General features: G+C 39.0%; 1 protein-coding gene and 1 non-coding gene across 6 annotated transcripts in view; both read right to left on the bottom strand.

Moving 5' to 3' along the window:
- PDE4D (phosphodiesterase 4D) overlaps window positions 1-26,566 on the bottom strand; it is a 720,383-nt gene that overhangs the window by 163,545 nt on the left and 530,272 nt on the right. For all 5 annotated transcript variants that reach the window (XM_060637805.3, XM_078449652.2, XM_078449637.2 and 2 more), the window contains exons 4-5: window positions 24,573-24,646; window positions 19,860-19,909 (exon numbers count right to left, since the gene is read on the bottom strand). In XM_060637805.3, the coding sequence (XP_060493788.1) occupies window positions 19,860-19,909; window positions 24,573-24,646 (124 nt within the window). The remainder of the gene's footprint in view (window positions 1-19,859; window positions 19,910-24,572; window positions 24,647-26,566) is intronic.
- Window positions 5,266-5,374, bottom strand: LOC132682558 (U6 spliceosomal RNA). Its single transcript, XR_009611740.1, has one exon. It is a non-coding gene; the product is annotated as a U6 spliceosomal RNA (small nuclear RNA).

Raw genomic sequence — 26,566 nt, 5'->3', positions numbered from 1 at the left:
TGAGCTGATGAGTACCTGATCTGGAGAAATATCAGTGGCATGGAGAAGAGAGAACAGGTTTGACAAATATTTATGAAGTAAACTAAAAATATAGTTATTTATTTGATGGAGGAGTGTATGATTTCCAAGTTTCAGTCTAGGATAAAAGTGCTGCTTAATTGACAGGAAGAACAGATCTGCAAAGAAACAGAAGTCCAGTTTTGAACATGTTGTATTTCATTTTTTTAAAAATGTTTATTTATTTTTGAGAGAAAGAGAGAGAGAGAGAGAGAAATAGAGTGGGGGGGGGGGGTCAAAGAGGGACAGAGGCACAGAATCTGAAGCAGCCTCCAAGCTCAGAGCTGTCAGCACAGAGCCCAACGTGGGGCTCGAGTCACGACCTGAGCCAAAACCGAACGCTTAACGGACTGAGCCACCCAGGTGCCCCTTGAACATGTTGTATTTAAATGGTGGAGTATCATCAGGCACTGTGCTTTTGTAAGAGTCTGAAATCAAGGAGGAGTTCTGAGGACAGGGAGTTTGGGGAATACCAAGTTTGAAGGTAAAACTACATAAGTATATGTAGGCATCTAGAGAGTGCACAAAATGAGAAAAGCAATGAGCCAGAAACAATGTTTAAGGAGGGGAACGGGGGAGGTAGACATAAGAAGAAGAGTAGTCAGAGCAGCAAAAAGAAAGTAGAATCGTTTGGGAGAGAATGGTTCCTAATAAATACGTGTTGAATAAATATTTACAGGATAAATCAATGAGGAGAGGGTTTCTGACGGAGGTCTCTAAGATCAGGGCAGAGAAGGCAAAAAAGAGCTCCCTGGACACTGTAGTGAGGGTGGTGGGAGGAGGTGTGTATGAGGACGTCCTCCTACACTGATGTGAGGAGTGCCTGGGAGGTGAGGAGGTGGAGTGGCTTGACTGAGAAGGAAAGGACAAAGAAGCAAGCAAAGGGATCAGCAAGGGTTCTGCTACCGGGCTTCACTATTGTTTTGTTCTGTATTGTTTTTATGATTGAGACAGACATGAATAGGGAAAGAGGCAGGAGAACAGGAGAGATTGAAGAAGCGAGAAAAAGAAAGGAAAATAGAAGGAGAAAGGTCCTGGAGATACTGCGAGGAGAGGTCCGAGGGCACAGATGCAGGGGTTGACTTCAAGCAGGAAAGGGATGGGTTGCATTACCTGCTGGGACAGGAAGGGAGAACAGGATGGGTATGGATGTCAATGAGAGGATACAGAAACTGAGGAGGTTCATGTCTTCACAATGAGTTTCTTGATTAGGCTGCAAGTGAGGGCATTTGCTGAAAGGTGATGAGCAGCTGTGGTGCCAGGAGGCTTCACAAGGGGAGGAAGTTTGGAACAAGCACCAAGAGAAGTGAGAGGGCACAGAGCAAGGATGAAGTGTCAAGTGGCACTGAGGGTCCCGTTGAGGTGAATGCCTTGACTTTATTTGAATCCATCTTGGAGTGATGTGGGATTTTTCCCGCCGGAGTTCAGATAAGGATGTGGAGCAGGCAGATAAGAAACTGACAGTGTTGGGTTTTTTCTTGAGAGGTGTAAGGAGAACAGGATGGCAAAGAATTTGAAATAGAGCCTGGGAAGGCAGAAAGGAGAGGAAAGGAGATGGAAATTCCCAAATGAGGGGATTGCCGGACAAAATACTCTATTTCCCAGTCTCCCTTGCAGCTACACGTGGCATACGACTGAATGAGCCAAAGGAGATATAAATAGAAGCATGCTGTGGGGTTTCTGGGAGTTCTCTTCCAAAGAGAGGGGATGTGCTATTCTTCCTCTCCTCCCCTGTCTTACTGCTGGCAATTTAGATGTGATGGCTCTCTACATGCCATCCTGGACCATGGAGGCAAAGCCCATACCTCAGGGATAGTGGAGGAATCATCCAAAAGAATCCTAGATCCCTCACAATGCTAGATCAGTCACACCAGCCCTGGGCCACCCACTCTGGCTCTCTTTTATAGGAAAGAGAAATAAACTTTCATCTTGATTAAAGCATAATTTTTCAGGTCTCTTTCATTCCAGATGAACCAAAATAGTGTGCATATATAGTGCCTGGAACACTTAGAAGGCTGCCTTGGAAGAGAATGTTAACCCTCCACTGTGTAATGCCACGTAAGGAGCACATTTTACAGTAAGCAAAGAAGCTTTGGTCTTTTTAGGAGATTACAGGCTGTTCTTGATTTGAATGGAGAGGAAACAAAAGCTGACACTTGCATTTCTTCATTACATTTTTTAAAAATAAAAAAAAAAGCCACATGGATGTTATTGCTTTTTTCCTGTGATGGCAAGCAGTCGTCTCTGTACTTTTTGCAAAGAAATGTATTAAAAGTAAGGACAATATTAACACCCAGCATGACACATTTCCATGGTCTTACATTTTTTTTTTCCTTCCCTGAAGGGTCAGAATTCCCATCAGGCGGCATAAAATGAGTGGTCTAAGCCCAAGCCTAGTAAATCACTGGTATTGCGTTGTTTTTAAAGTGACCAAACAGCTGTAGTTTTCAAGGTCAGCTGAATCATCTGCCAGGGTCACACGTGTTTCACATGTCAAGAAACGTATATGGGTTCCACTCCATGCAGGATTGTATGGAAAAAGACACTTGCAAACAAGTGATCTGAGGACATGTTTCCAAACAGCTGCTATGGTTATGTGGATAAGAATTACTACATAAACTGTGTTGAAGACTCTGTTTCCAATCACTCAAAAAGAATATTCATTGCAATTCATGATGTCCACGCTGAGAGGGCCAGTTTGTGATCATGAAGACACATAGTAAGTATTCGATTAGGATACAAAGTAACAGTATATGATTGCTATTATAATCATAGTGACCTTTTTCCTGTGCAGGTGGGAAGAATGTGTACTGGGTATAAAAACAACACCAACCAAACACATAATTAAGACGGAACCTAGTTAAATAGCTAAGGATGGAGGACTTCAAGTAACAAGACTTGGCTAATACTTCTCCCTCCAATTCACGCTGCAGGCAACATTGACTAGAAGCTAAAGACGTGACTCTTGGATGCTAATAACTTCCTTAACAAGCTGGAGTAATTGGTATTATGGAGCCAGACTGATGGCACAGGGAGGGGATGACCTCAGGATTTAAGGAGTTTAGGAACAGAAAAACATGTTTTTTAAATTCACATTTTAACTCAGAGCATAGTTAGAGATGTCTGGCTTCAACAGAGAGAAGGAAAAAGCTACTGATTTTTGCAAACAGCTCCTCCAGTGGGTTGCCCTATCTCAAAATGGATAATTGGCTTTGAAGAGTAGCTCTTAGATTGAATTTTTATTCAGTTCTCATAATGTTCTTGGTATGTGCTCTTCAAAGCCCACAATCGGCCTCATCATCTTGTTGATATTTACTAGTCCTAAGGATCTCTCATGTGTGAGACATGTTGAATGAAGACTGCCTTCTGACCAGTTAACCCCTCTCTGCATGTTTCAAGGTTGGCTTCTGTATTCTGTAAGCAAAATAGCAGGCACCTCCAAGTCAGCAGAGTGGCGCAGACAGGCATAGACAAATACTCACTCTAGCTAAGTATGGGCTCCAGTCAAGCTGGAAAAGGTCTCTCAGCTCTGAGTCACTTAGACAATCAAGTCCCTGAACATGTTTCTGTCCCTAATATTTTGTTGCTCTAGGCAACCATCAAGTCCACACGAAGACTTCTGCCAACTGGAGAGGATGACGAGCCAGGGGAACCAGAATTTTCTTTTAACTCTTTGTTGAAAATTCAAAATAGCAAACGGTGGGTATCAAAGACATTCTCTAAAGGATCTATATTGGGAAAAGTGGAATTCATATATTGATTTAGTGTATCTTTTCACCACTACTTAAGGAAGTATAATGATAGAAAATAAAGGCAATCAGAAGCATGCATTTTTTAAAAAATTAAAAAATGCACAAAAGAGCTGGTTGGATTTTTAGATATTTTTAGTAATCTGATATCCTCATTTTATAGATGAGAAACCAGCTTAAATTACGGACCCAAGGTTAAACAGGGAGTTAGTGACAGCTGGATTTATAGCTTTGGTCCCTAAACACTGGGGTTACTGCTCTTTCTACAAGTTTCACAAGTCCAGTGCCACATGCAGAATGAAGGAATGTTAGTAAATCATAAGTAATCACCTCTTTTGTAATAGCAAATGGTCCTGGATGAAAAGGGCTACTTTCCTGGGTAGCTGGAAGCAGTCCTAAATGTCTGCAGCTATGTAGTGATCATCCAGGAGGAACACATAACTATTCTAAACTATCTGAAAAGCATTCAAGGTCTATCATTGCTCATCTGAATTTGATCTTTGTTTCCTCTGAATTCTTAAGACACTTACTCTCTGTGACACAATCCTGGGAGTATCTAAGATTCTTGATACGTTTTTCATATGTACAATTATATCCTGCTAAGTCCTTGTAGGTAGATTAGGTCACATTCATTTCTATTTCCCTGAAACCCAGAGTACAGAATTAAACATGTTTTTGTTCACTGGTTGATGATAAGTCACTATTAATTTTATTAGCTCTAGTAGTTTAGTAACAATCTACTTATCCAGAAATGGTCCAGGAACGTATACTATTCAATACCAGGAAATAGGTGTAAAGAACCCCAGAACAGTCAATAAATGCATTTAAAGACTTACTTGTTAAAAAGTGGAATCAGGTCTATAAATACAGAAAACAAATTGATAATTCTTAAGTGCTACTTCTTCCAGAACACCTTCCATATCTTGCTTTAGATCTCCAGCAGAGAAGTACTAACATTTTATCTGCCTTTCTTTTTAGAGGTGCCATTTGATGCTTGGGCTCAAAGAGACAGAGATGGTGGTGTGGGAGTGGCTCTCCTAGTTTTACTTTTTCTTTGTAGGGAAACACCTAAGGAGATCTGTCACACTTATGAATCTAACCTCTTTGAAGGTCTTATTTGAAAGCAGATTGTGCTACACTGTGCACAAAGGCATTTTAAATTTGCAGGTGTTACTGCCCAAATTAACAACAATACTTTGAACTTTTACAGAACCTTTCATCAAATGATATCAAAACAACTCAGCTTATAAAGCCTTAGGAAGCTGGTGGACAAAATATCCTGTTGATATATAACTGGGAGTTTACTGCATTAGCTATGTTAGTGATTTGTTTCAAGTTCCCAGACAATGGTATGTTTAGGCAAAGGATACTATTTTCTGTGGGCTACATCTCCAAATTGTGATATTTAATCTTGAAAAATTAAAAAAAAACAATCATATTCTTTTCAAATTTTTTGCTGAATTTTAGTTACCAGTTCACATGGACTTGCTTGTCATCCTTGGGCAAGTGCCGTGCTATTCTTTTCTCTATTGTTCCAATTTTAGTATATGTGCTGCTGAAATGAGCATAGAACCTAATAATTATTTTTCCCTCTTAATTTGGCCAAGCATAGCTTCTTTTTGGTGATCCAGAGAAAAGCTCATAGAACACACTAAAATGGACTTCACCTGTGGTGAAGGAGAACCATACTTACCAGTGGGTTTTAAATGAACAAAAAAGTGTCCTACAAATCTGTTTGAGTCTTCTGGTTATTATTATTTAAATGTGTAGCTGTGTAGCATGTTTCTCCAAAAATGCAAATCTAATCTTTTTCTGTTTTTCTCCTTCTGGCTTCCTTCACTCTTTTTCCTCACATACATTGCCCTCAACTGGGAACAGGGGTGCATTCCTATTTTCCCAGATTTTAAATCTGTTGTAAAGTAAATATGAGCAATATGTGTCTGAAATGTTTATCAGACTATGGTTTTTATTTGGCTTTGTCCTAGCATATTAGTTTTTTTTTTTTTAATTTTTTGCCCCATTTCAATGGTTTCTTTGATGTCTTGTTTTGACCAGCTGCTGAGCTTTTTGTGGCTGTCCATTTACATCACTTTAAAAAATGGTACATAAATGAAATTTGAACAAAATGAACAGTACTTTCACATTGTTTCAAAATCAAACATGTTCCTAAGGAATCTGATTTATGGCAGATGGAGAACAAAACCTTCCAGAGGGAGGACTGTTAAATGAGTCTTAATTGCTTGCATATGAAAATATAGTGACTAAGATTGTGTGCACAATTAGGAATTTAAACATGTAGAAAAGAGCTGGCCGTGGAAACATTTTAGCAGGCATAGCTAGTTTGTATGAATACAGACAATAGAAGACAAGTTAGTAAAGGAAAATAATTTTAAAAGAAATTTAGTTGTTTACTTCATCATTCCTTATGTCAAGCTTCCAATTGTAAAGATGATTCATTTACCTCTGAAACTCAATGTACACTAAAAAAAAAAAAAAAAAAAAAGAGGTTTATTTAAGAATTAGAATTTCTTTCTCAGTCCCTACTGTGTGCCAGATATTAGGCTTGGTGCTTATTCATCTCATTTAATCCTTAAAATAACTTTCTGAGGTAGGTTAGTTATTAACTTGCATTCTACAGATGACAAATTGAGGCTCAGAGAATAAGTTGCTTCAAAGTGAAATGGCTATCAAGTAATATATCCAGGGTTCTCTGTATTTATTGAATGAAACCGAAGCCCAGCTTCTTACAGTGCCTAGCTCTTCCCCTGGAAAAACACATACCTTTCAAAAAAAGTAACACTAAGGGTGCCTGTACTTTAAGTTTTGCGTCAAACTGCTTTCCTTGTGTTGGGTGACACGGCGTGGTATGGCTGGGTGGACGGGCCAAAGTTGGTCAGGTCTGGGAGCAGGGGTTGGGACAAAGATGGTAGATTTAGACACACAGGCCAGAGCTGGGTGGCCTCAGAAGCTCTGTCAGGGTGTTGGGTTGGGAGGGCAGTGGCCAGGTGGAAGGATCTAGTCAAGAGATTCAGCGCTTCAGTGGCTCTGTAGGCAGCAACTGTGGGGGCAGTGAGTCCACCTGATGGTTCTGCCACAGCACGTGGTACTCAGTCTAGCTCCCCACAGCTAGGGTTTGGGCCCTCCTCCTTATGATGACCCGGATGTTCCAAATGCATAGTACCGTGTTCTATCGTGAGCTTCCGTTTGTCTTCAGAAATCTAAGACCATGTCATGCCTCTAATGGACCAAAGTGTCTTTTCCATGGGACCTCAAGTCGTCCTTCAGATTCTTTCTCCTTAGGAAATCTTCACCTTCCTGGAATGGGGGTATAGGCTGTTTCTAAGGACTTTGATGAGGGTCACTATGTGGATATCCAAAACTAAAGTTCAAACAACGAACCTTCAAATAAACGTAGAACCCCAACTCATTCATATACTGGGGTCTACTTACATGTTTTTTTCTCAGAAAGTTGAAACGCTTAAAAACAATCTGTCTCTATTATTCTGTATTCCTTAAAGTAAACCCAGACCACAGTTCATTTAAATTACTATTAAGCCAAGATCATAGAAATGTAAATTATTCCTCACTTTGATTCCTTATAAGCAAACCGGGAGCCACAGATCATGAAACTCTGTATAGAACTAAGCATAAACGTGTGTGTATTAAATGGTCAGGCAATCAAGTCACTTTTGTACCTTCAGAAGAACTGGATTCCCAGGGATACATTAATGAACAAATGTCATCCACATTCCTAAGAACCTTAATATTATAAAGAGCAGCAAGCTGAGAGATATATTAGCAAAATAAAGTGTGTTGTGGCCAATCTTCTTATCTCACTATAATCAGTAATAATTTGGGGTCCACCAACATGTATTTCTCTTTTCTACCAGTACCCTAATTTGTTTCAGGAAATTATCTGGTGTCTCCATTGGATAATTTTAATAATAGCATAGTCCAAAGTGATCAAGTGCTTCCTATGTGCCATGCATAGTGCTTAGTTTTCCATAACTATCATCTCAATTTTCTTGAACTCCTTATGAGAAAATTACTACTATTATGCCTACTTCAAAAACCAGGGACTTGAGTATATGGAAGGTTAAATGAAGTGTTTGAAGAAAAGCATCTGTAAGTGGCAGAGCTGGGATATGAACCCACATAATCTGGCCTCATAACTTAGGCTCTTGGTACTACCTTATGCTACATAGTGTGGGAGAACAGCCCGATGTCCTGTTCTCCTTTAGCCAAGACCCAAGACCCAAACTAGACAAGTTAGACCCCTTCATTGGAATTTAACTCTTAGACATATTAACAAAGAAATTCAAAACAGTTATAGGAGGCTCTCTAGATTGCTCCTGCCATGAGAATTTCCCTTCATTTGTGCCTTTCTAGCACTCTGAAGATGAATGGAGTCCTTCAACCCTGATCCTTCAGCCTCCTGACTAATTCTCAGGGAATTGGAAATTATTTCCAATATTCTATTTTACCAAAGTAAAGTAGATTCCATTTTACTAGATTCTATTTTACTTAAGTTAGCAGAGTTGGGTTTTACCTTGCACTGGAGGATCATTGCTGATGTACCATCATTTAAGGGGAGGGTATAAGACAGCCTAGAAGAGAGCTGGGTGAGAATCCTCAAAGAATAGGATGCTGAAGGACTGTAAGTGCTCAGTGATAATGGGATAGACACATTGAGAAATAACCTTGTAGTATAATGCCAGGTTGATTTCCTCTGCTTCCCTTTCTGTTGAAATGATGAGGGCTTGGGCCCCTCTCTCAGCCAGTAGGGCTGGGACACACTGGCCTTCTCCTTTATCTCCAGGACCTTCAGCAGTTTCCAGTGAAGAGAACTGTGCTGGGAAGATCTTTAGAAATGCAGATGTACAAGGTGTGTTGAAGAGGCAAAAAGACTCCCAGAGACCTTTGCATTCCTCTCAGAAACTGACAGGATTTCAGATGAAGCTGACTCTTTCAAAGTGTCCCCTGTGAACACCTACCTATATGCTTGCTTATTCTATATGTTGCCATCACTCTAAAATCCTAGGACATTGTCTTGGGATTTCCTTGCCACGTCTGTTATACTTCTCCCAAATACCTCAAAATTGTCTTATCCCTTGGAGTGGATTCATTTCTAGAATTAGCCTGATCCAGGCTATTCTGACATCCTGTTTGCTGACTAGCATTGGTAATCATATTGGAAACAGTATTTCTTGTCAAAAGTGAAGCATGACAGTAAACCAATGAGGTGACTCTTTCCTCTCTGGCCTATAAACTATTCCCAAAACTATTTCTAAAATACTCTCAGCAGTGGCATCTGGACTAAAAACAGGTACATTTTACAAAGGTAACTACTTTGAGGATCAACATGAATGGCACAATAGCACCTACTGATAGTTTTGTAATGCACATTGATATATAAGGCACTTTTCACCTTTTAGTAAGAATTGCCATTTATTATTACCAGACACTGTGACAAATTTTCTACATGCATTATCTTGTATAATCCTCAAAATTAGGAGGACATTATTAAGAGTATCCACCACATTTTGACAGAAAAGAGTCAGGGCATAGAGTAAGTTGTCGAAGGTCACAAAGCAGGTAAGCAGGAGAGCATGGCTTTCGTGAAACCCCGATCTCCTGACTTCTGAGCCCTCTTCTTCTCTAGGTTCCCACGTGTACATCAAATTCACAAATAAAACTTACAACAGTGTGGAATTTTTTTTCAAAATAAAAACCTGCAGGAAAAGAAAACCTAGGTCTATTTCTATGTAAACAATTCTTGTTAAACAGCACAGTCACACAGTCAGAGACTTGAAGTGTCTCAGAAGCTATTTGTCTATCCAAGCATTTGTGAACCCTCTGCTTTCTTTTTTACTTAATGCTCTTTGTCAATCAACAAAACACATTTGATCTTTTTCAATTCGGAAAACTTCTAGGATGATGGTTCTAAAGCTCAGGGGAGGTATTTTATGCCTCACTGGGTCCCAGAGCCTAAACACAGTCTTTCACAACCTAGAAACAGAGAGAGAAAGGGCAAACCCAGGAGGGCACACAGAAAAGAGATTCTCCACATAGACAATTCAGTGTGCAATATGCAAATATCAAAAACATACCAGAAAGAAAAAGTCATAAGCACCCATGTAGAATACAGTGAAGCAGAAATACTTCCAGACTGCCCACAGTGCCAGGAAGGAACCACAGAGAAAGAGAGAGGATAGCACACTAAAAAGCACTGGATATTTAGACATCAGAAATATCTAAAGGAAGTGCTTCTGGGGGATAGAGAGCTAAGGAACTTCATGGCTAGAAATCGTACTCAAGAAAATATAACAGGTATGATGGGCTTATCAAGAGTCTAAAACAAAGACATGATGAATCTTATCACTTGTAGAAAGTGCCATTTCAGGGGTTAAAAGTGGTCCTAGAAGCAAGGTGAGTGGGAGCCTCAAGCACTGCTTTTTGCCCCTAAACTTCTGACATACTCTACATGAGGCACTTCTCACACAGACCACACCGCCGCTCCCTGTGGAAGTTCCTGCCAGGGTACTCTCAGGAGGTACTTCAGGAGAGTCAGGAAGAGGATGGTAGGAATTAAAGAATGCTTCAAGAATTCTACATCCTAGGCAGGAATCCTTTCCTTAGCTTATGTAACTGAGTTCTTAGGGTTTCCCAAAGGTTTCTCTGTAGACTTTATCCATTCTCTTTTTTAAAAATGTCTAAGTTTATTTATTTTGAGAGAGCGAGAGAGAGTGTGCCGGGAAGGGGCAGAGAAAGAGGGAGAGAGAAAATCCCAAGTAGGCTCCACACTGTCATCACGAAGCCTGATGTGGGGCTCGAACTCATGAACTGTGAGATCATGACCTGAGTCAAAACCAAGAGTCAGATTCTTAAGCAACTGATCCACCCAGGAACCCCAGACCTTATCCATCATCTTATCCTACTATCCATTCATATACATTCATAACAGGACCATATAAATTTATTTTCTGTCCTCCTTAAAAAAAAAAAAAAAGAAGAACAAAAGAACAAGAAAAATTCCTAGGGAGTCACTGTCCTAGGGAAGAGGCAAATGACAACAGATTGTATGTTTGTTTGTTTGTTTTTGTGCACATGTCAATAGATCTTAAGAAGGGAAACCTTAGTGATACTCCTTTGAGTCAGCTGTAATCTACACTTTGTCATTTGTGGCTGTATATCGGATCCTCATACGGTTTAAAGGAGGTTATGCCTGTAGAGTCTTCAGTAAGTATTAAATGTCAGAAAATGTTACCTTTTATTAATGTCAGTATCCATACCATCTCCAACGGATTTTCTAAAAGTATTTTCTGAGATGGTAAAAGAAGGCTGCTCGAAGTGAACTCTCTGTTGATTCATGGAGTCAAACAATTCAGTGTCACATTTAACCAGTAAAATTTGGGAAATTAGACCAAAAGGAATTTTCACTGCTTTGCCCCACCACAGTAATGTATTTCTGAGTATGCCTAGAATATTTTCTACAGAATACATGGGTGGGAAGCCCTTTGTGGGTAAAGGGAGCAACTTAAGAATGCAGCTTTTGTTTTCTTTCTTTCTTTCTTTCTTTCTTTCTTTCTTTCTTTCTTTCTTTTTTTAAGGAAACTTGGTACTGTGTCTAAGAACACAAAAACAATACAGTTACTAAACATAACATTTCCCAAGCCCGCTCCCACCCTCACACGCAAACATGGACATGATACTTCTCTTCTAGGAGAAGAGCAAGCTTGTCTAATTAAAATCTTGTATACATTTTGAGAGATAACAGCAATGGCAGCCCAGTAATGACGACCATGATGACGTGCTTTACACTGATAATAGTATCACCTTGTCTTTCCTTCCTAATCACACAGCACTTCACACATAGTATCTTGTTTATCTTAGACTGTATTGTTTGTGACATGGGGGTGTGGATGTCACTAATACACTTTCCAGAAAGACAGTGATTTTCCAGCAAATTACGAGCAACTCAATGACCCCACTGTGCACTGGCACTCTCACCCACATCATTCAGTATTCCATGATTCTCCCAAATTTGGCTGACCAAATGGATCATCTGGGAGCACTCATAAAGACTGTGAGTCTTGTCCCAAAGATTCTGTTCTGGACTGTCTGGGAATATATCCTCTTATTTTTGTTTTAAAGCATACCCTGGTGATCTCTTTTGGTCAGGCAGGTTTGGAAAATACTGCCCTTTTCAAACTCAGGGCAGTAGGAAGGGATATTGGCTGCAGTGGACTTGGGTGAACATTCAGATCCTCTCTTTCTGTGGTAGCTTTGCTCAACACTGGAAGGATAATAGAACAGTCAAGCCATAGGCGTCATAGGCTCAATAATCAACAGATAGAGTACTGTCCTATCTGAGGGATATTATTATTATTTGAAAATATAGTTAATTCTTCACTGTGGCTCCCCAATACTGAGATATCATTAGGCAGCATCTCATTAGTACCTTTTCCAAGTGAGAAGAGGCAAACAGTTGAGACCCAAAAAATACATGTTTGTCACTAGAGTCTATATAAAATGATTAAGCTATCGGCCTTTGGTACTTACTAGTCAACAGCTAAGAATGTCTTAAATTTAATCCATTACACATAATTAAAATGTATTAAATGTGTGCCTAATGCCCACTTAGCACCTTATCATGTAGTCTTTAAAATAGTAGCATTTTTACATGATTAAAATTTTGCCATAATTCATGTAAAAACCTTTTTATTATAGGTTTTTATAACAAAATAGAATTCCTACAGTATTTATTATTATTGGGTTGTTTTCCATCTTTTATGCTTATATACATGTGCTGTGATGAACACCATATGACTTCTGTTTTCACGTCTTTTCTCATCACTCTTCAAGGTATTCTCAACTCTGTCTCTGAAAACAGTTGTCAGTCTATCCCCTCATCTTCACTGGAGATACCACCACCTGAGTTCAGAGTTGCGTTATCCTTAGTGTGTACTTGATAGATAACAGCCTGCTAATGAGGATGGGGCTGCCTCCGGTCTCTTCTTTTTGGTATGTTTTCTATCCTGCTTCCAATATTGTCTTTCTAAATTATATACTTGCTCCTCTGCATAGAAACGACTGATGACTTGGGGCACCTGGGTGGCTCAGTCAGTTAAGCGTCTGATTCTTGATTTCAGCTGAGGTCATGATCTCATGGTTCCTGGGATTGAGCCCCACCTCAGTGTCTGCATTAACAGTGCAGAGCCTGCTTGGGATTCTCTCTCTCTCTCTCTCTCTCTCTCTGACCCCCCCCCCACTCATGCTCTCTCTCTCTCTCTCTCTCTCTCTCTCAAAATAAGTACACTTAAAAAAATGATTGATCATCTTCCCTTGCCCATAAAACAAAGTCCACCATGATCAACACTGGCTTCCAATACTCTTCACTGCTCCTGTTTTGTTGCTCCGCACACTTTCAACTCTCTTTGTCTTTTACTGTCCCTAGTCTGCTGATCTGACAGGCACCCCATGCTTCCACACCGCACTCTTGCTGGCCCCATGGGGTCAGGTGATCGTCCCTTGACTATACACAAAACTCTACATTCTTCAAAGCTCAGCAAAGAACTTTCCATAGATAGTACCTGTATTTGAAGTTGCTTCAATTATGGCCACTTGGCTTGTACATAATCATTCATGATTCCTTCTCCCCTCGATTGTGAATTCCTTGATGCCAATAGTCACATTTTACTCATACCTTGACCTCTAAAACCTACCCTATTGCAGGCCATATAGAAGGTACACAGAAAATATTTGTTCACCAAATGGATAATAATCATAATCATAATAAAATTCTAGCACTTACACTACCTACCACTTGTTGAATACATTCTTGCTACCAATCACTGACTTAGAATTTACTGATGAGAAAATGAAAGCTTAGAGAATTTATGTAAATTGATCGCAGTTAAAAAGCTAATAAAAGGAAAGCTAGGTTTTCAATCTATATGGTTCGACTCATACTGGCTGACTAAATAACATGCAGTTTCATTTAATTATGTCAATTAATGTTGTAACAAAATACCCAGAGAAGATATTCAAGCAATAGATATTCAATTAATTATTTTCCCCATGATTACACATTTGTTTTTTTCACTGTTTATAACACCAAGTATTATCTCAATCACTTCCTGGGTGAAAAGTCATTGTGTTAGACCTGCTTCCCCTCTCTCTCTATCTCCACACACACATATGTATTTATAAATATATATTTAAATAGAAGTATAGAAAGGCAAAACAGGTTAGCTTATAAAAAAGAAACAGACTTTTATACCTCTAAAAGATTATAAGTTTAATAATCATATAATAATACTTCAAGTATTTAAGGAAATCTTTCAATTCAATGCTTTTCCTGGAGAGGTCTTTTTCATGACGGAATTTTTATAAACGTAACCTCTTTTGGCTTAAAAACTTTAAAACACTTGATAGTCAGTAGATGTGTTAAGTGTCAAGGTAAAATAAGAAAAAAACTTGCAAAAAAGTCAATGTACAGGGGAACCTGGGTGGCTCAGTCAGTTAGGCATCTGACTCTTGATTTTGGCTCTAGTCACGATCTCACAGTTAGTGAGTTTGAGCCCCACATCAGGCTATGCACTGACAGTGCAGAGCCTGTTTGGGATTCTCTGTCTCCCTCTCTCTCTGCCCCTCCCTCACTCGCTCACTCTCAAAAATAAACATTTTTTTTAAAGCCAATGTACAAACAGTCCCATACACAATCTTTATCCATGTTTCCTTCAAGTTATTAAACCACATGTCCTCAGCATTTTTCAATCAGATTCCTAACAAAGCTAACTGAGCTTCCATTTTTTGCAATTATCAGAGTCTTGCTATAATGTGCCCTTATTAAAGGAAAAGGAAAAATAGGGGAAGTACATGGTGAAGTGGTGCCTGCTACTAGTAGAGGGGACTTATGTGCAATGGACTGGTCTCCTCCTGCACGCACACCACCTTAACGTGCATTTCCGTCCAATCTCTTTGATCTCTCTCACCTAGACCCATTTGTCTTCTTTATGCAGATCTTGCTTTCAATTATTATTGCACATATTTCTTTTTATGTTATATACACTATTTGTTATTCTCTCTCTCGCTCTCTCTCGCTCTCTCACTCACACACACACACACACACACACACACACACACACAGACTTATAATGACTTAGCTAAGTACCTAGCATCACTATGTACTTTCTTGGTGTCTTTTCTTTAATAAGCTCAAGATGTTAAATGGTTAGTCCAGATAATAACACAATAATTGTTCCAGTTAAATACCTTTGGTATTCTTTTTGTCCCCTCGTTGGATTTTAGGAATGACTTTGAGCTTTAGAAGAACAATAAACATGCAAGGTTAAGTTTCTTCTCATTGGGTTTCAACTAATTAGTACTATTTGGATAATTTACTTTTTATATCTTCTACTTACCGAACTGACTAAATTCTATTTAGAAAACACTCGGTTTTTAAGGGGTTGTGAATATTCAGGGTAAAATATGTGGAGTGGAGACTTACACCAATTTTTTTGTGGACTAAAATCAATTTTGTTTTATGCTAGTCACTGTATCACATGACTCCCTCTATAGGTAAAGTGTAAGCAATTATATTCACTTTATCACTTATAGAGAAAAACTTGTATTTTTTAAAATCTTGAGCCAAAAGACATTTGCCTTAAACCTCCAAGTTCGATTTACCTGAGAGCCTAGAGGTTATATTCAGTGAATATAATTGAAACAGCTCTAAATATAAAGACCTATCCAGGGAGGAGATAGGACATGACTTTTTTTTTTCTAATTTTCAAGTTTATGTACAAGAAATACAGTTCTGTATCTATTGCTCATAAATTAATATCCTTTAATACTTCTTATACTTTCTCAACGCATACACTTCTAAAGTTGGTCTGAAAGGTACCCTAATATGATGAATGGTTTTACAGGGGTGTAAGAAGGCCCCTGGACTCAGAGATATATATTCCTGGGTCCATGTCTAAGTACCATTTACTCTCACTAGGCCTCAGTTTTCTCAACTTTACAACAGAGAAGTTTAAATTTCCTCTGAGTTGCATTCTTGCATGAAAATCCTTAATTTGAAAATGATTAAAGGGATTGAAAATGTGGCAATTAGAAACTTAGTGAAAAGTGATACTGGGAAGACATGACAAGATTGTATGAGGTAGCTTTTCCTGAGTTAACATCATTTGAAAACGAAATGCTCGAAAGGACTAATTGTGTCTAAAGAGGCATAGCTAAACTCCAAAACCCATACAGAACAGCACAATACAGCGATGGCTTGGCCATCTCTGACGCTTTGCTGCCCCCTCATGTTTCAACATACTCTAGTTCTATTATTCACTGCCCCTTAAGGACCTAAGTAGGTGAGCCTTGCTCTAAGTAATACAAGGATTCCTAAAATGTCCTGTGATTACTGTTTAAAAACAATCATTGATGAAATGTTCCAGAAAAGCTGACACATCATCAGTGTCTTCCTCCTCTACCTTACAAGCTTTCAAATTAGCTTTAAGAACAACAACAACAATAGATGCCAGACATGGATTAGGATTATAGGAAGAAACACTTGGGGAGTTACTCATAACCTGCTGACTTCTGGTCTTTGTCTAAATTATCTCCCCAAATTTCTGCGACAGCACTGAGAGTTAGCTACTCATATCTACATTCTTCAAATGAGGGAATAAAGCAAATGAGAGACCCAGGGTTTGTACTCCAGCTCCAAACCCCACATGCCATGTGTTTGTTATATCACACTAAAGAACAAAATAGCTCTTTAGTAATGAGACTCGTTTATAAATGTACATTTGGAAATGTACATTAGCTATGGAAATAGAAACTGCCAAGTGATTTACATGCTTTAACCCTAATGATATAAAGTCAAACTTCCCTGGCTTTAAAACACATGTCAAGTGGAATAATCTCAAAGGAGAAAAGGGTATTGTAAGTTCTGTGGGAGAAAGCTTTAGAAAACATAGTGTGATGCATGTAGACAAAGTTCTTAACTGTTCTTTTAAAGAAATCAAATGGTTGATTTACGGAAAAGTTGTAGAGAGATCATTATTTTAGATTTTGAAAATGATTCTGAACCATACTTTATTGCCCACATCACAGGGCCACCAATGTGTGTGGCAGTGAGGAAAAGTAGGGACACAGCACTGGGAGCAATAGGAAGACCCACTTTTGACAGGCACCAAGGAAGTGTGTCCGTTTTGACCATTTTGAGGGGTTCCATATTTTCTCTCTTATGACCCTACAAGCCTCTTTCTCTCATTTTTTCCTCCTTTCAACTCTCTGCCCTACTCATTCCATCATCCCTTGTTCTACCTACAGAGAATAAAAAAAGTGCAAAGCAAAAGAGAAAATGTCTTGCATGCCTACTCTGTGAAGCAGGATGCTGAGAGCATCCATATGTGAACGCCCCTTACTTAGCAATAACTGTATGAAATATGATAACCAATTTATAAGTGGGGAAACCAAGGCAGAGAGGGGTATGTGGCCTGCCCAGGGCCACACAGCTATCATGGTAGAGCATGATTTGAATTCTAGACAGGCAGAACACCCATTCTACACAATTCCAGGGGCGCCCACCCGTGATGTTCTAAGTGGTTGCCCTCCAGGGGCCCCTGGAGCTGTGCACCACAGCAGCCTTTTGGACCACTCCTGGACTCTGCCATATGGTGCACTGTTCCTCCAGATCCTAACCAAAATAACTAAGAAGGTCAAGTTCATCTTAAAGGGTGCCCCACTGACCCTTTTTAACACTCTTTTCTGCCATTCCCAGGACCATGACACAGGAATAGCTGGGTTCTAACAATAGGAGGCGTGAACCTGGATGTATAGGTCCTGAACAGTCAGCGGCTGAGGAAGGAGATGCACTTTTCTGTGTACCTCAACTCTTACTTCTATCCAAGTTTATGTTTTTAAGAGCCTACTTTTTCAGAATGGGCTCAGAGACAGAAATCTTTTCCTGCCATTGCCCTCATTCCCACAGCCTCCATTCCACTTTTCCACCTTGGTTGGCTAGGCTGGGACAAGGAAAAAAGACTGCCATTCTCTAGTTAATTTCCCATTGTGCTCTGTGATGAACACGGCTGCACTAAGCAGTTAAGGACAGTTAATTAGTTTCCCTTCCTAGATAAGATATTTCTGTAGCCCCACTGTCCCTAGGCCTCAGGTCAGGAGCTTGTGGGTACAAATGAGGCCATATTAACCTTAATTCTCAGATTTCAATGGCTCAAAGTTCCCTCTGGTATAACTCCTGGGCCTCAACACTATGTGAACATTTGTGGGGGCTTCTATAGGGTCTCTCACATGTGTTTAAGAAAAGTCTGTGCCCTTTGAGTGCAATTACTCCTCCTTTAATCACTTCCCGGCATCTGCCAGGGTGGTTGGACAGCTGCCTGGACCACTGACCACCCACCACCTCCTGATGGACACAACAATCTCCACCGATACCTGCAGCTGCTCTCTGGAGAGGATGCTCCTGTGAGGCTGGCTCATATGTGACCTCAAGCTACACAAGCATCCAGGAACCAAAATAGCACTGCGTTCTGTTCAAACTACAATGTCAGAGTCCTGCTTGTGGCAAAAATAGTAGGGGTGGGGAGGTGACCCCTCTGCATAGGGGTCAGATCTAGAGCCTGAAGCAGGGCTGGGGATGAGCTTCCATGTGGCCTCTCTCACTAGAAGCCCCAGCTGCAGGCTCACAAAGGTTGGCCTGCTTGTCCCTCAACGTAATAGGCAAGTGTACAGAGACAGGGCCATCCAGTTCTACACCCCTATCTCAGTTGAGACCCATTGACATTGAACTCAGCTTTCTGGGAAAAAAAAAGTTGTTAATCAAAGAACTTATTTTAATATACAGGAATTTCAGTCTATATCTTGAACAATGACAGGAAGAAATGTGATGGACAAGGCTTACACTATGAAATGACACTTGAAAATCATCACCAACAAGATCTTGAAAGATAAACATAGGAAAAAGAACCAAACATTTAATATTCGTTGAAATGCAAATCCCATTCAAAAGACATTCCAAAAAGAACAACATTACCAACTGTTCCAGAATCAACTCTGATGTGACCGCAAAGGAGACCAGATTAAAAGTGCTGACCTGAATGGGGAAGTTAACTTTCAAGCAAAGTGTACTCACTAATAGCTTAATAAGGAGCTCTCAAAATATTCTGAGTTGGAGTCCAAGGAAGGCACTTGAATCAAATGAAGTAATGGTCTAGTTTGGAGAATATGTTAATTTTCTTCTGGTAATAATTTTAGAAAACATAGGTTTTCTTTTCCAGGCAATTATTTTAATGAATCAATTGGGGTTTCAAGAAATGATTAAATGAGTTCAATTTGGTTTCAGGTTCAGCAAAATGAGATCATTTGTTCTGTTTTTGGTTCAGTTGAGGTCAAGCCCCATGTCTAAAATAGATTAATAGGAATTGGGATGATTTTTTTTTTTTTTGCCCTTTATGTCCTTCATCCTTCTTTTCCCTTCTTTTCCCCAAACATCTGTTCTTTTGATCTCATTGAACTTTCCTGTGTTGTATAATTACTTCTCTCCCCTCCCAAAGTAAATTTATTCTCACTTTGAGCCAAAATCAGGACTACTGGAATGGTGTTCCTTCTTGCACACAACTGGGATATCAATTAACCAGTAAGGTACCTTTTATTTATGCTTTCCCTTTCATTAAAACAAACTACCACACAATAACGTCATGCTGATGGCATAAGCCTGGAAACGATATGGTCAACATTTGGAAGGTAACACTATCTCTCATAATACAAATGCCGAGAGCAATGTATCAGCACAGATTTAAATGGTCTTTAAAGACGGCACATCAGTAAAGATTTCCCAAATAATAGCTTAAATGGAGAACTTGTGGACTCAAGGATAGAAATGATAATAGAGAGAAAAAGGGAACAATTTCTTTAAAATTATAGAATTGCAATATAAAATTGGTGTTAAGTGTTATGCTGAACCTTGGAAGATATGATTTTTTTTTTTTTTCTAGACAGAAGAAGAGTAAGCTTCTAGATCTTTCTTACCTGTTATGGTGGCTTTGTTGATGGATGGTTGGTTGCACATGGGTGATCTTCTGACAAAGAGAGAAAAGTACAAAGCAGTAAATATGTGGTGCATGTTAATCTCAGGACTCTCGGAGTCATCTCCAATATGCTATTTTAATTCAAAGGATTATTTTTAAGGCAGGACATGCAAATGAAGATTTCTCTCAGACTAGCCAGTTAAGTTCCTAGTCTATAGTTAATATCACACATGTCAAAAAAAAGCAAAGAGTTAAATCTCACAGTGATAGACTTTGGGGAAAATAAGGCTGAAGTAAATGTCACAGGAACATGATAGAGGAGGAAGTTCTTATTAATTGACTGCATTCAATTAAACCAGGGCTTACAGAGCAAACACAAACTTTGTGAATTTGAAGAACAGTCAAGCGACAAGTGGTTTCCCTAATACAGTGATGAGAAACTTTTGTTTTTGGCATAAATTCTCAGAAGTGAATGACTCCTTGGAGACTGTGTTACAATTAGAGAAGCTATTTAAACACTTTCCTTTTCCTTTCCTTATATTGAGAAACATCTCTGATACATTTATCAGAGAGGTATATCAATGCTTTGTCCAAATAGATGCTATAGAGACTGCAGAAACACTATAAACCAAAGGTACTTAAATAGGTTCTATCTTGTATTCTCTGATTTTTCAGATGCTTGCAAAGTTTCACAAGGTGATTATATTCCCCTTAAACTGAAAAACCCTGCTCTAAAACTAACATGTATCTCTACAGAGTCCAGCCACAACGTATCCACTATTCAATCAGTGCTTAATAAATTATGTTGAAAAGAATATCACTTATGGACTATAACTTACTTACAATTGGAAGCTTTTAAAATATTGCATAGTGATCTTTAACACTTAACTAACACTTACAAAACACTTACTGTGTGTCAGACACTGTGCTAAATGAGCACTTTTGACGAATAATCTACTTTGATCCTCAAAAGAAACCATAAAGCAGGTTATCTCATTGTTTTCGTTTTACAAAAGAGGAAAACAAAGCTTTGGGAAGTCGAGTCACTTGTTCAGAATAAGAGAGCTGAGTTTTCAACTAACACAGTGGGATTCTAGAGCCAGCGCTCTGCCATACTGCCTTATTTTTAAGATGCTTTTGTGGAAAGAGGACGAACAGCCATGCGTCTGTGCAAATGACAGACTCTTGCAGAGCTGTGTTCAAATCTGCTTTCCTGAGATGACACATCTCTTAATTGGGAGATGCAATCTAGTGCTTTCTAAATTCTCACTGCCTTGGTTCCAGGCAGTGTCTGGCTCTGACTTACTGCTTTTAAGTTTATTGATGTCACTTTAGGATTGAAGTTTTGTGTTTGGCTGGAAATGCACCACAATCAACTGCCAAGTTATTCTGGTTTTTATTAGTAAATGAAATGAGAAATGTAAAACTTGATTAATGTTTCATAAAACAGAAAGGGTGATGCTTTAAATTGTTACTCTGAAATAGAGCTGATCTTCTTGCTAAGAGTATATTATTCAAATAATTTATATCTTAATTACTCCTTTTTTAGTCCTTGCTCTGTGAAAATCTAGAAAGAGTTTTATCTGAAAAAAGGTATCAAATGAATAGTCCTAAGCTCATCTACAGTTTTAGAAAACCAGGTTATTGCCTTTTTATTTATTATCTTCTCTTAATAACAATCCTACAATTTGGGGACTTGGGAAATTGATATTTCAACAAATAATGACAAACAGACGATATTAATCACTTGATCCATGGTTACAGTGGTAAATCATTTAATGAAGAATGGGTCAGAACTCACTGTGGAATTAAAAATCTCAGGGGCAAGAAAGAGCAACATGATAGAAACCAGTGATAGACTAGTAAAATCAGCAATCCACATTTGAGTACCCACAGGGGCCAGGCTTCACATGCATTCCTCATGGACTTCTTTCCTGTAGCAAACAAAAAGGGCGGATTGTGCAAGGCCTCACATGCCTTCCATGAAATCCAAGGGTAAGCTTGGAAATGTTTTAGTGGCATTGTAAGTGTCCAGCAGGGAAAATTCTGATTCCCTCATGGTCATCATGTGACAAGCCAGAGTTATACCGTTTCACCATCGCTATCTGCAGCAGAGCTTAGCTGTGTAGACTAATTTCTGCTATTCTGATACATGAAGAGGTTGATTCAATTTGAATCAGTAAAGTAGGTACAAATCTGTCTTAGCCAAAAGAGAGACTACAAAGGCCTTTACTTAGAGACTACCAGCTAATATTGTTTGGTTAGATGTTACTGGACATACAATAGGTCAGGTTTAGGCATAAACTATGAGTTTCTATCCTCCTCTAGCTGCTCTTTTCTACTTTAATCTGTTTCATCCTTGCAAATCAGTTGAAAACTTTATCTTTCAAGGGATGGGTCTTAGGTCATCTCTTTAGAGACAGAAAGCCAGTCTGCTGCCTTCACACCTGTCTGGTAAACTGTTTGCCTGACACAGGTTTAGATGTTGGTACCCAAGTGACCATGTCTGAAGGAAGCATAAAAGGCATTATAAAGTTTGTAGTTTGCCTATTCAAAGACATGCCTTAATATTTGGGACTAAAATGTTTGGGAGTGACACCCGTAATTTCATGCCTCCTGTGAAGCTGAGACTTTCCAAAGAGGAGGTGACATTACCTATGAGTTACCAAATGCCAAAATACCCACGGGGCTGTTGAGATCACTGGGATATTATATGGCCATGGAGCACAGAAGACACGTTTGGTAATGGTAAACAAATACTGCAAGTAAACCCTCAGATTTCACATGCTACAGTATCACTTTGCTCTTCTAGCCAACAAGCACATGCAGAGTGACTGCTCTGTGCTGGCTCTTGTGTGAGGCACCAGGAACACACGTCAACCACATACACCCCCCAATGGCTGCAGGCTGACATTCTTCAGGGGTGCTCAGACAAGTAAATAGGTACCTGGAGCACAGAGGGATATGTACTAACATAGGAGTTAGGTGTAGTATGCAGTTACACAGACATGGAAGGACGTACCATCAAGTCTGGGACCTGTGTGTACGTGTGTTATGTTGGGTGTTAGCCAGGGACGATGACCCCAAGTAAATTATATTTAAGCTGTGACCTAAAGAATGAATTGCAATTAGCCCAACGGATGAGGTGGGGGTGGAGAAGAAGGTGAGAAATGTTCAGACTGAGGAGACATGACTGCGAAATCATTACCTGGAAAACAGGACAATTGACTGAAGCTTCTGGGTTCCATTCGAATAATTACTTGCGTTGTAGCATTTATATTGGTTTTTAAAAAACCTTTGTTATCATAGAAAATGCATACATAGTGGCCAGAGCTTTTTTAAATTCACATGGAAAATGTGAATGTGTCAGTTACATTATTATGGGATTATTATTTTAAATTATTCACATCTTTTGGGGCGTCAGGGTGGCTCAGTCAGTTAAGCGTCTGACTCTGGCTCAGGTCATGGTCTCAGAGTTCACAAGTTTGAGTCCTGCATCAGGCTCTGTGCTGATAGTTTAGAGCCTGGAGCCTGCCTTGGATTCTGTGTCTCTGTCTCTCTCTCTCTGCCCCTCCCCTGCTTGCACTCTGTCTCTCTCTCTTCTTAAAAATTAAAAAAAAAAAAAAAAACATTTAAAAAAACATTTAAAACAATTAAAATTATTATTCAGATTTTCCATATACTTTTATAGACTTAGATAAGTTATAATTTTAAATAAATTTCTATCCACTGTTATCTTAATATTTATTTAAAGAAATTTTTTTTCTTCTGGTAAATTATTTGGACTTGATATTTTATTTTATTATTAATTTTTTAATGTTTGTTTATTTTAGAGACAGAGAGACAGAGAGCACTAGCAGGGGAGGGGCAGAGAGAGAGGGAGACACAGAATCTGAAGCAGGCTCCAGGCTCTGAGGTGTCAGCACAGAGCCCGATGTGGAGCTCAAACTAGTGAACCTTGAGATCGTAACCTGAGCTGAAGTAGGATGTTTAACTGACTGAGCCACCCAGAGCCTCTGGAGTTTACATTTTAATGACTTGTTGTTTATTATTAATGATAGAATGCCAAAATAAGGAGCATTTGAGTAATTAGTTTTCCACTTAATCGTGAAAAATTATTTTCTCTTTTTAGATTTTTCACCTTTATTAGATGATTCAAATTATAATTATTTCCCATCTCAGCTTTCTGTCTTTCAAATGCTTCCTCTGTTATCACAAAAAAAAAAAAAAATCACAATTTTATTAATTGCTCCATGAGGCTCCTTATCTGAGATTCAGTAACAGCAGGAGAATCAAAGATCTTTGATATGATACAATGCTTCTCCAAGTTAAACTGGTGTCTTAGAATTAAGAGGATGACTTTGGATTGACTTTAAGGCTTGATGAGATTATATGTCCACGGTTAATTTATGAAGTAAAGCCAAAACGATAGAGTTACCCTGAGTGTGAATAACTGGGCAAAGGACTGATTATGCCAGGTGATTTCTGACAGACGCAGGCACCATATTTATTTCTCATATGGCTTCATTTCTGATATTAGAACCATCACTGCAAGTATTATAGAAAATTGACAGGACATCTTAGGCTTTAGCGTAAATGGTTAGACAACATGGCAACGACTGAGAGAAATCAAATACATTGCCTTGAGTTCAACCAGACTCAGAAAACACCGTCTAAAAGTTTAGCATGACGGGGTGGGGAAAGGATAACTTACTTGCTAGGTGCTCGATCTTGCAAATTAGTTAATGCAGCAAAGTTGTTTCGTACAGTTCGCAGGCTGGCCAAGACCTACAACAAAAAGGGACTCTTTAAGCTCCTTGGAACAGAGCCATCTTTAACGCAATTTAAAATGGTTTGGTGATGTAAAAAGTAGTTTGTTAAGTGAAAACCTGATACTGCTTGCAACTTAGTTTCACATACCACTAAAGAATCTTTTAGCCCTTAGTGAAGTTTACATGTACCTATTTGAAATCTGGAGTGGTCAGACTGCAAAGATTTCCCAGGTATTTCTCCTCATTGTCAATGAATATGGTGACGTAGCAGAAGCTGACACAGTATTCCTGGATTCCTCAGCCACCAAACCAATATCTTAGGCAATATACATACAGTATTGTTACGAATTATGCAAATTCAAAATAGTATAATACAAAATAATAAGAAACTCTCACTTTAGGGGTAAAATTTTAAATATATGTTCCCAAATTCTCTTTAAATATTCATTAAGAATGTCAGACTTTCAAAGTCAGAAATCTAGGTGAATTTAAATTTTTTTTTCACTTTTGCCACATGGCTACCTAGCAAAGAAAAATTCTTTTCTTTGTTAAGGTTATCTGAATCATCAATTTTAAGATTCTTAAGGATGCATTTTCACATAAAATGAGACCACCCTATGTGCTCAAAACTGGGCCTATAGAAAGTACTAAAGAATTTTGTTGAAGAAATGAATACATAGACACAACACACCCATATACACAAGGCGGGACCAGCATATCCCATCTATCTCTGAAGGTCCTTCTTTTTCTAATCTAGTGTAACTAGAAGGTGGCGAAAGAACTGGAAGTGAGGCTAGGAGAGAACATTTGCAAGAGCTTTACCTGCCTCCCTTTGCACTAGAATGGGTGAGTTTCCCTCAAGGTAGAGCCTCAAGGTGAGATTATAAGTAATGTGGGTGACAACCAGAATGTTGAGTTTAGCTAAAACATAGATTTCAATTGTCCTGTTAGGTACTATGTAAAGACCCAGACTGCCTGGCTCCGTTACGTATTCAGTGAATTTAGACAAGTTACATAATCTCTGTCCACCTCAGTTTCCTTTTCTGTAACCCAGGATAGTGATAGCTGTCTTTGAGGACTGTTGTGAAGATGATATGAAATGACAGGTTAGGTGCCAAGGACAGTGCCCAGCAAACAGAAAGCACACAAAGAATATTAGCCCATGATGGCAACATTCCATTTGTTTAATGATCTGGCATGTGCATGGGGAGTTTACTTAGTGCCTATCATTGGTAACAAAGGGGGGTGGGGAACACAAATCTGTAGTTGTTCCCACTGTTCCAGAACTACTTCCAAAATGTTTTCATCCAGCTCTGACTTAGACTAAAGCCAGTCTAAATGTTTTTCTAAGACAAAAATGTCTCAGACATTTCTGAAACGGGCATTGATTCTTGTTGGTCACTGGGGTGCTGTTTACACCCCAGGACAGTGACCTACAGCATTATCCCCTGAAGGGGTTAACGGTGCTTCCTGAGGTGCCAACCATGATTAACTCAGTCACTGGAAAAACCTGGCTCATTATCACATGTAAACAACTCACAGCACTGAAAGGTCACGCTGCCTATGACGGAGTATTCAAATAACCAAGTGCTGACATCAGAGCATGCTGTCTTTCATTAGGCATGAAGTCTTGAATGATGCAGAAATAGAAATAAATCTGATAAATGATCCAGTGTCATTAAATCATACAGGCCTAATTTAGGCTTTAAGGACTGAATATCAAATATACTAATAAAATATTTTAAATGAGGTTATTGCACTCCCTAAATACTCCTTTTTTTCTAGACAGAATTTTAACCTCAGAATTCTGAGACCTTTATCTAATAAATTATAGTGAGTTCACTGCATTTGACACCTGGGTAAACAGAAATAGTGCTGCAGCTAATTCAAGTTCTACGCTCATTTGAAAGAAAACATTAGTTCATGAAAGATAGAC

The sequence above is a fragment of the Panthera onca genome, chromosome A1, assembly GCF_046562875.1.
Source record: "Panthera onca isolate mPanOnc1 chromosome A1, mPanOnc1 haplotype 2, whole genome shotgun sequence".
Taxonomy (NCBI): Eukaryota; Metazoa; Chordata; class Mammalia; order Carnivora; family Felidae; genus Panthera; species Panthera onca.
Note: the sequence above shows the minus strand (reverse complement) of the source record. Positions and strands in the feature narration are given on the sequence as shown.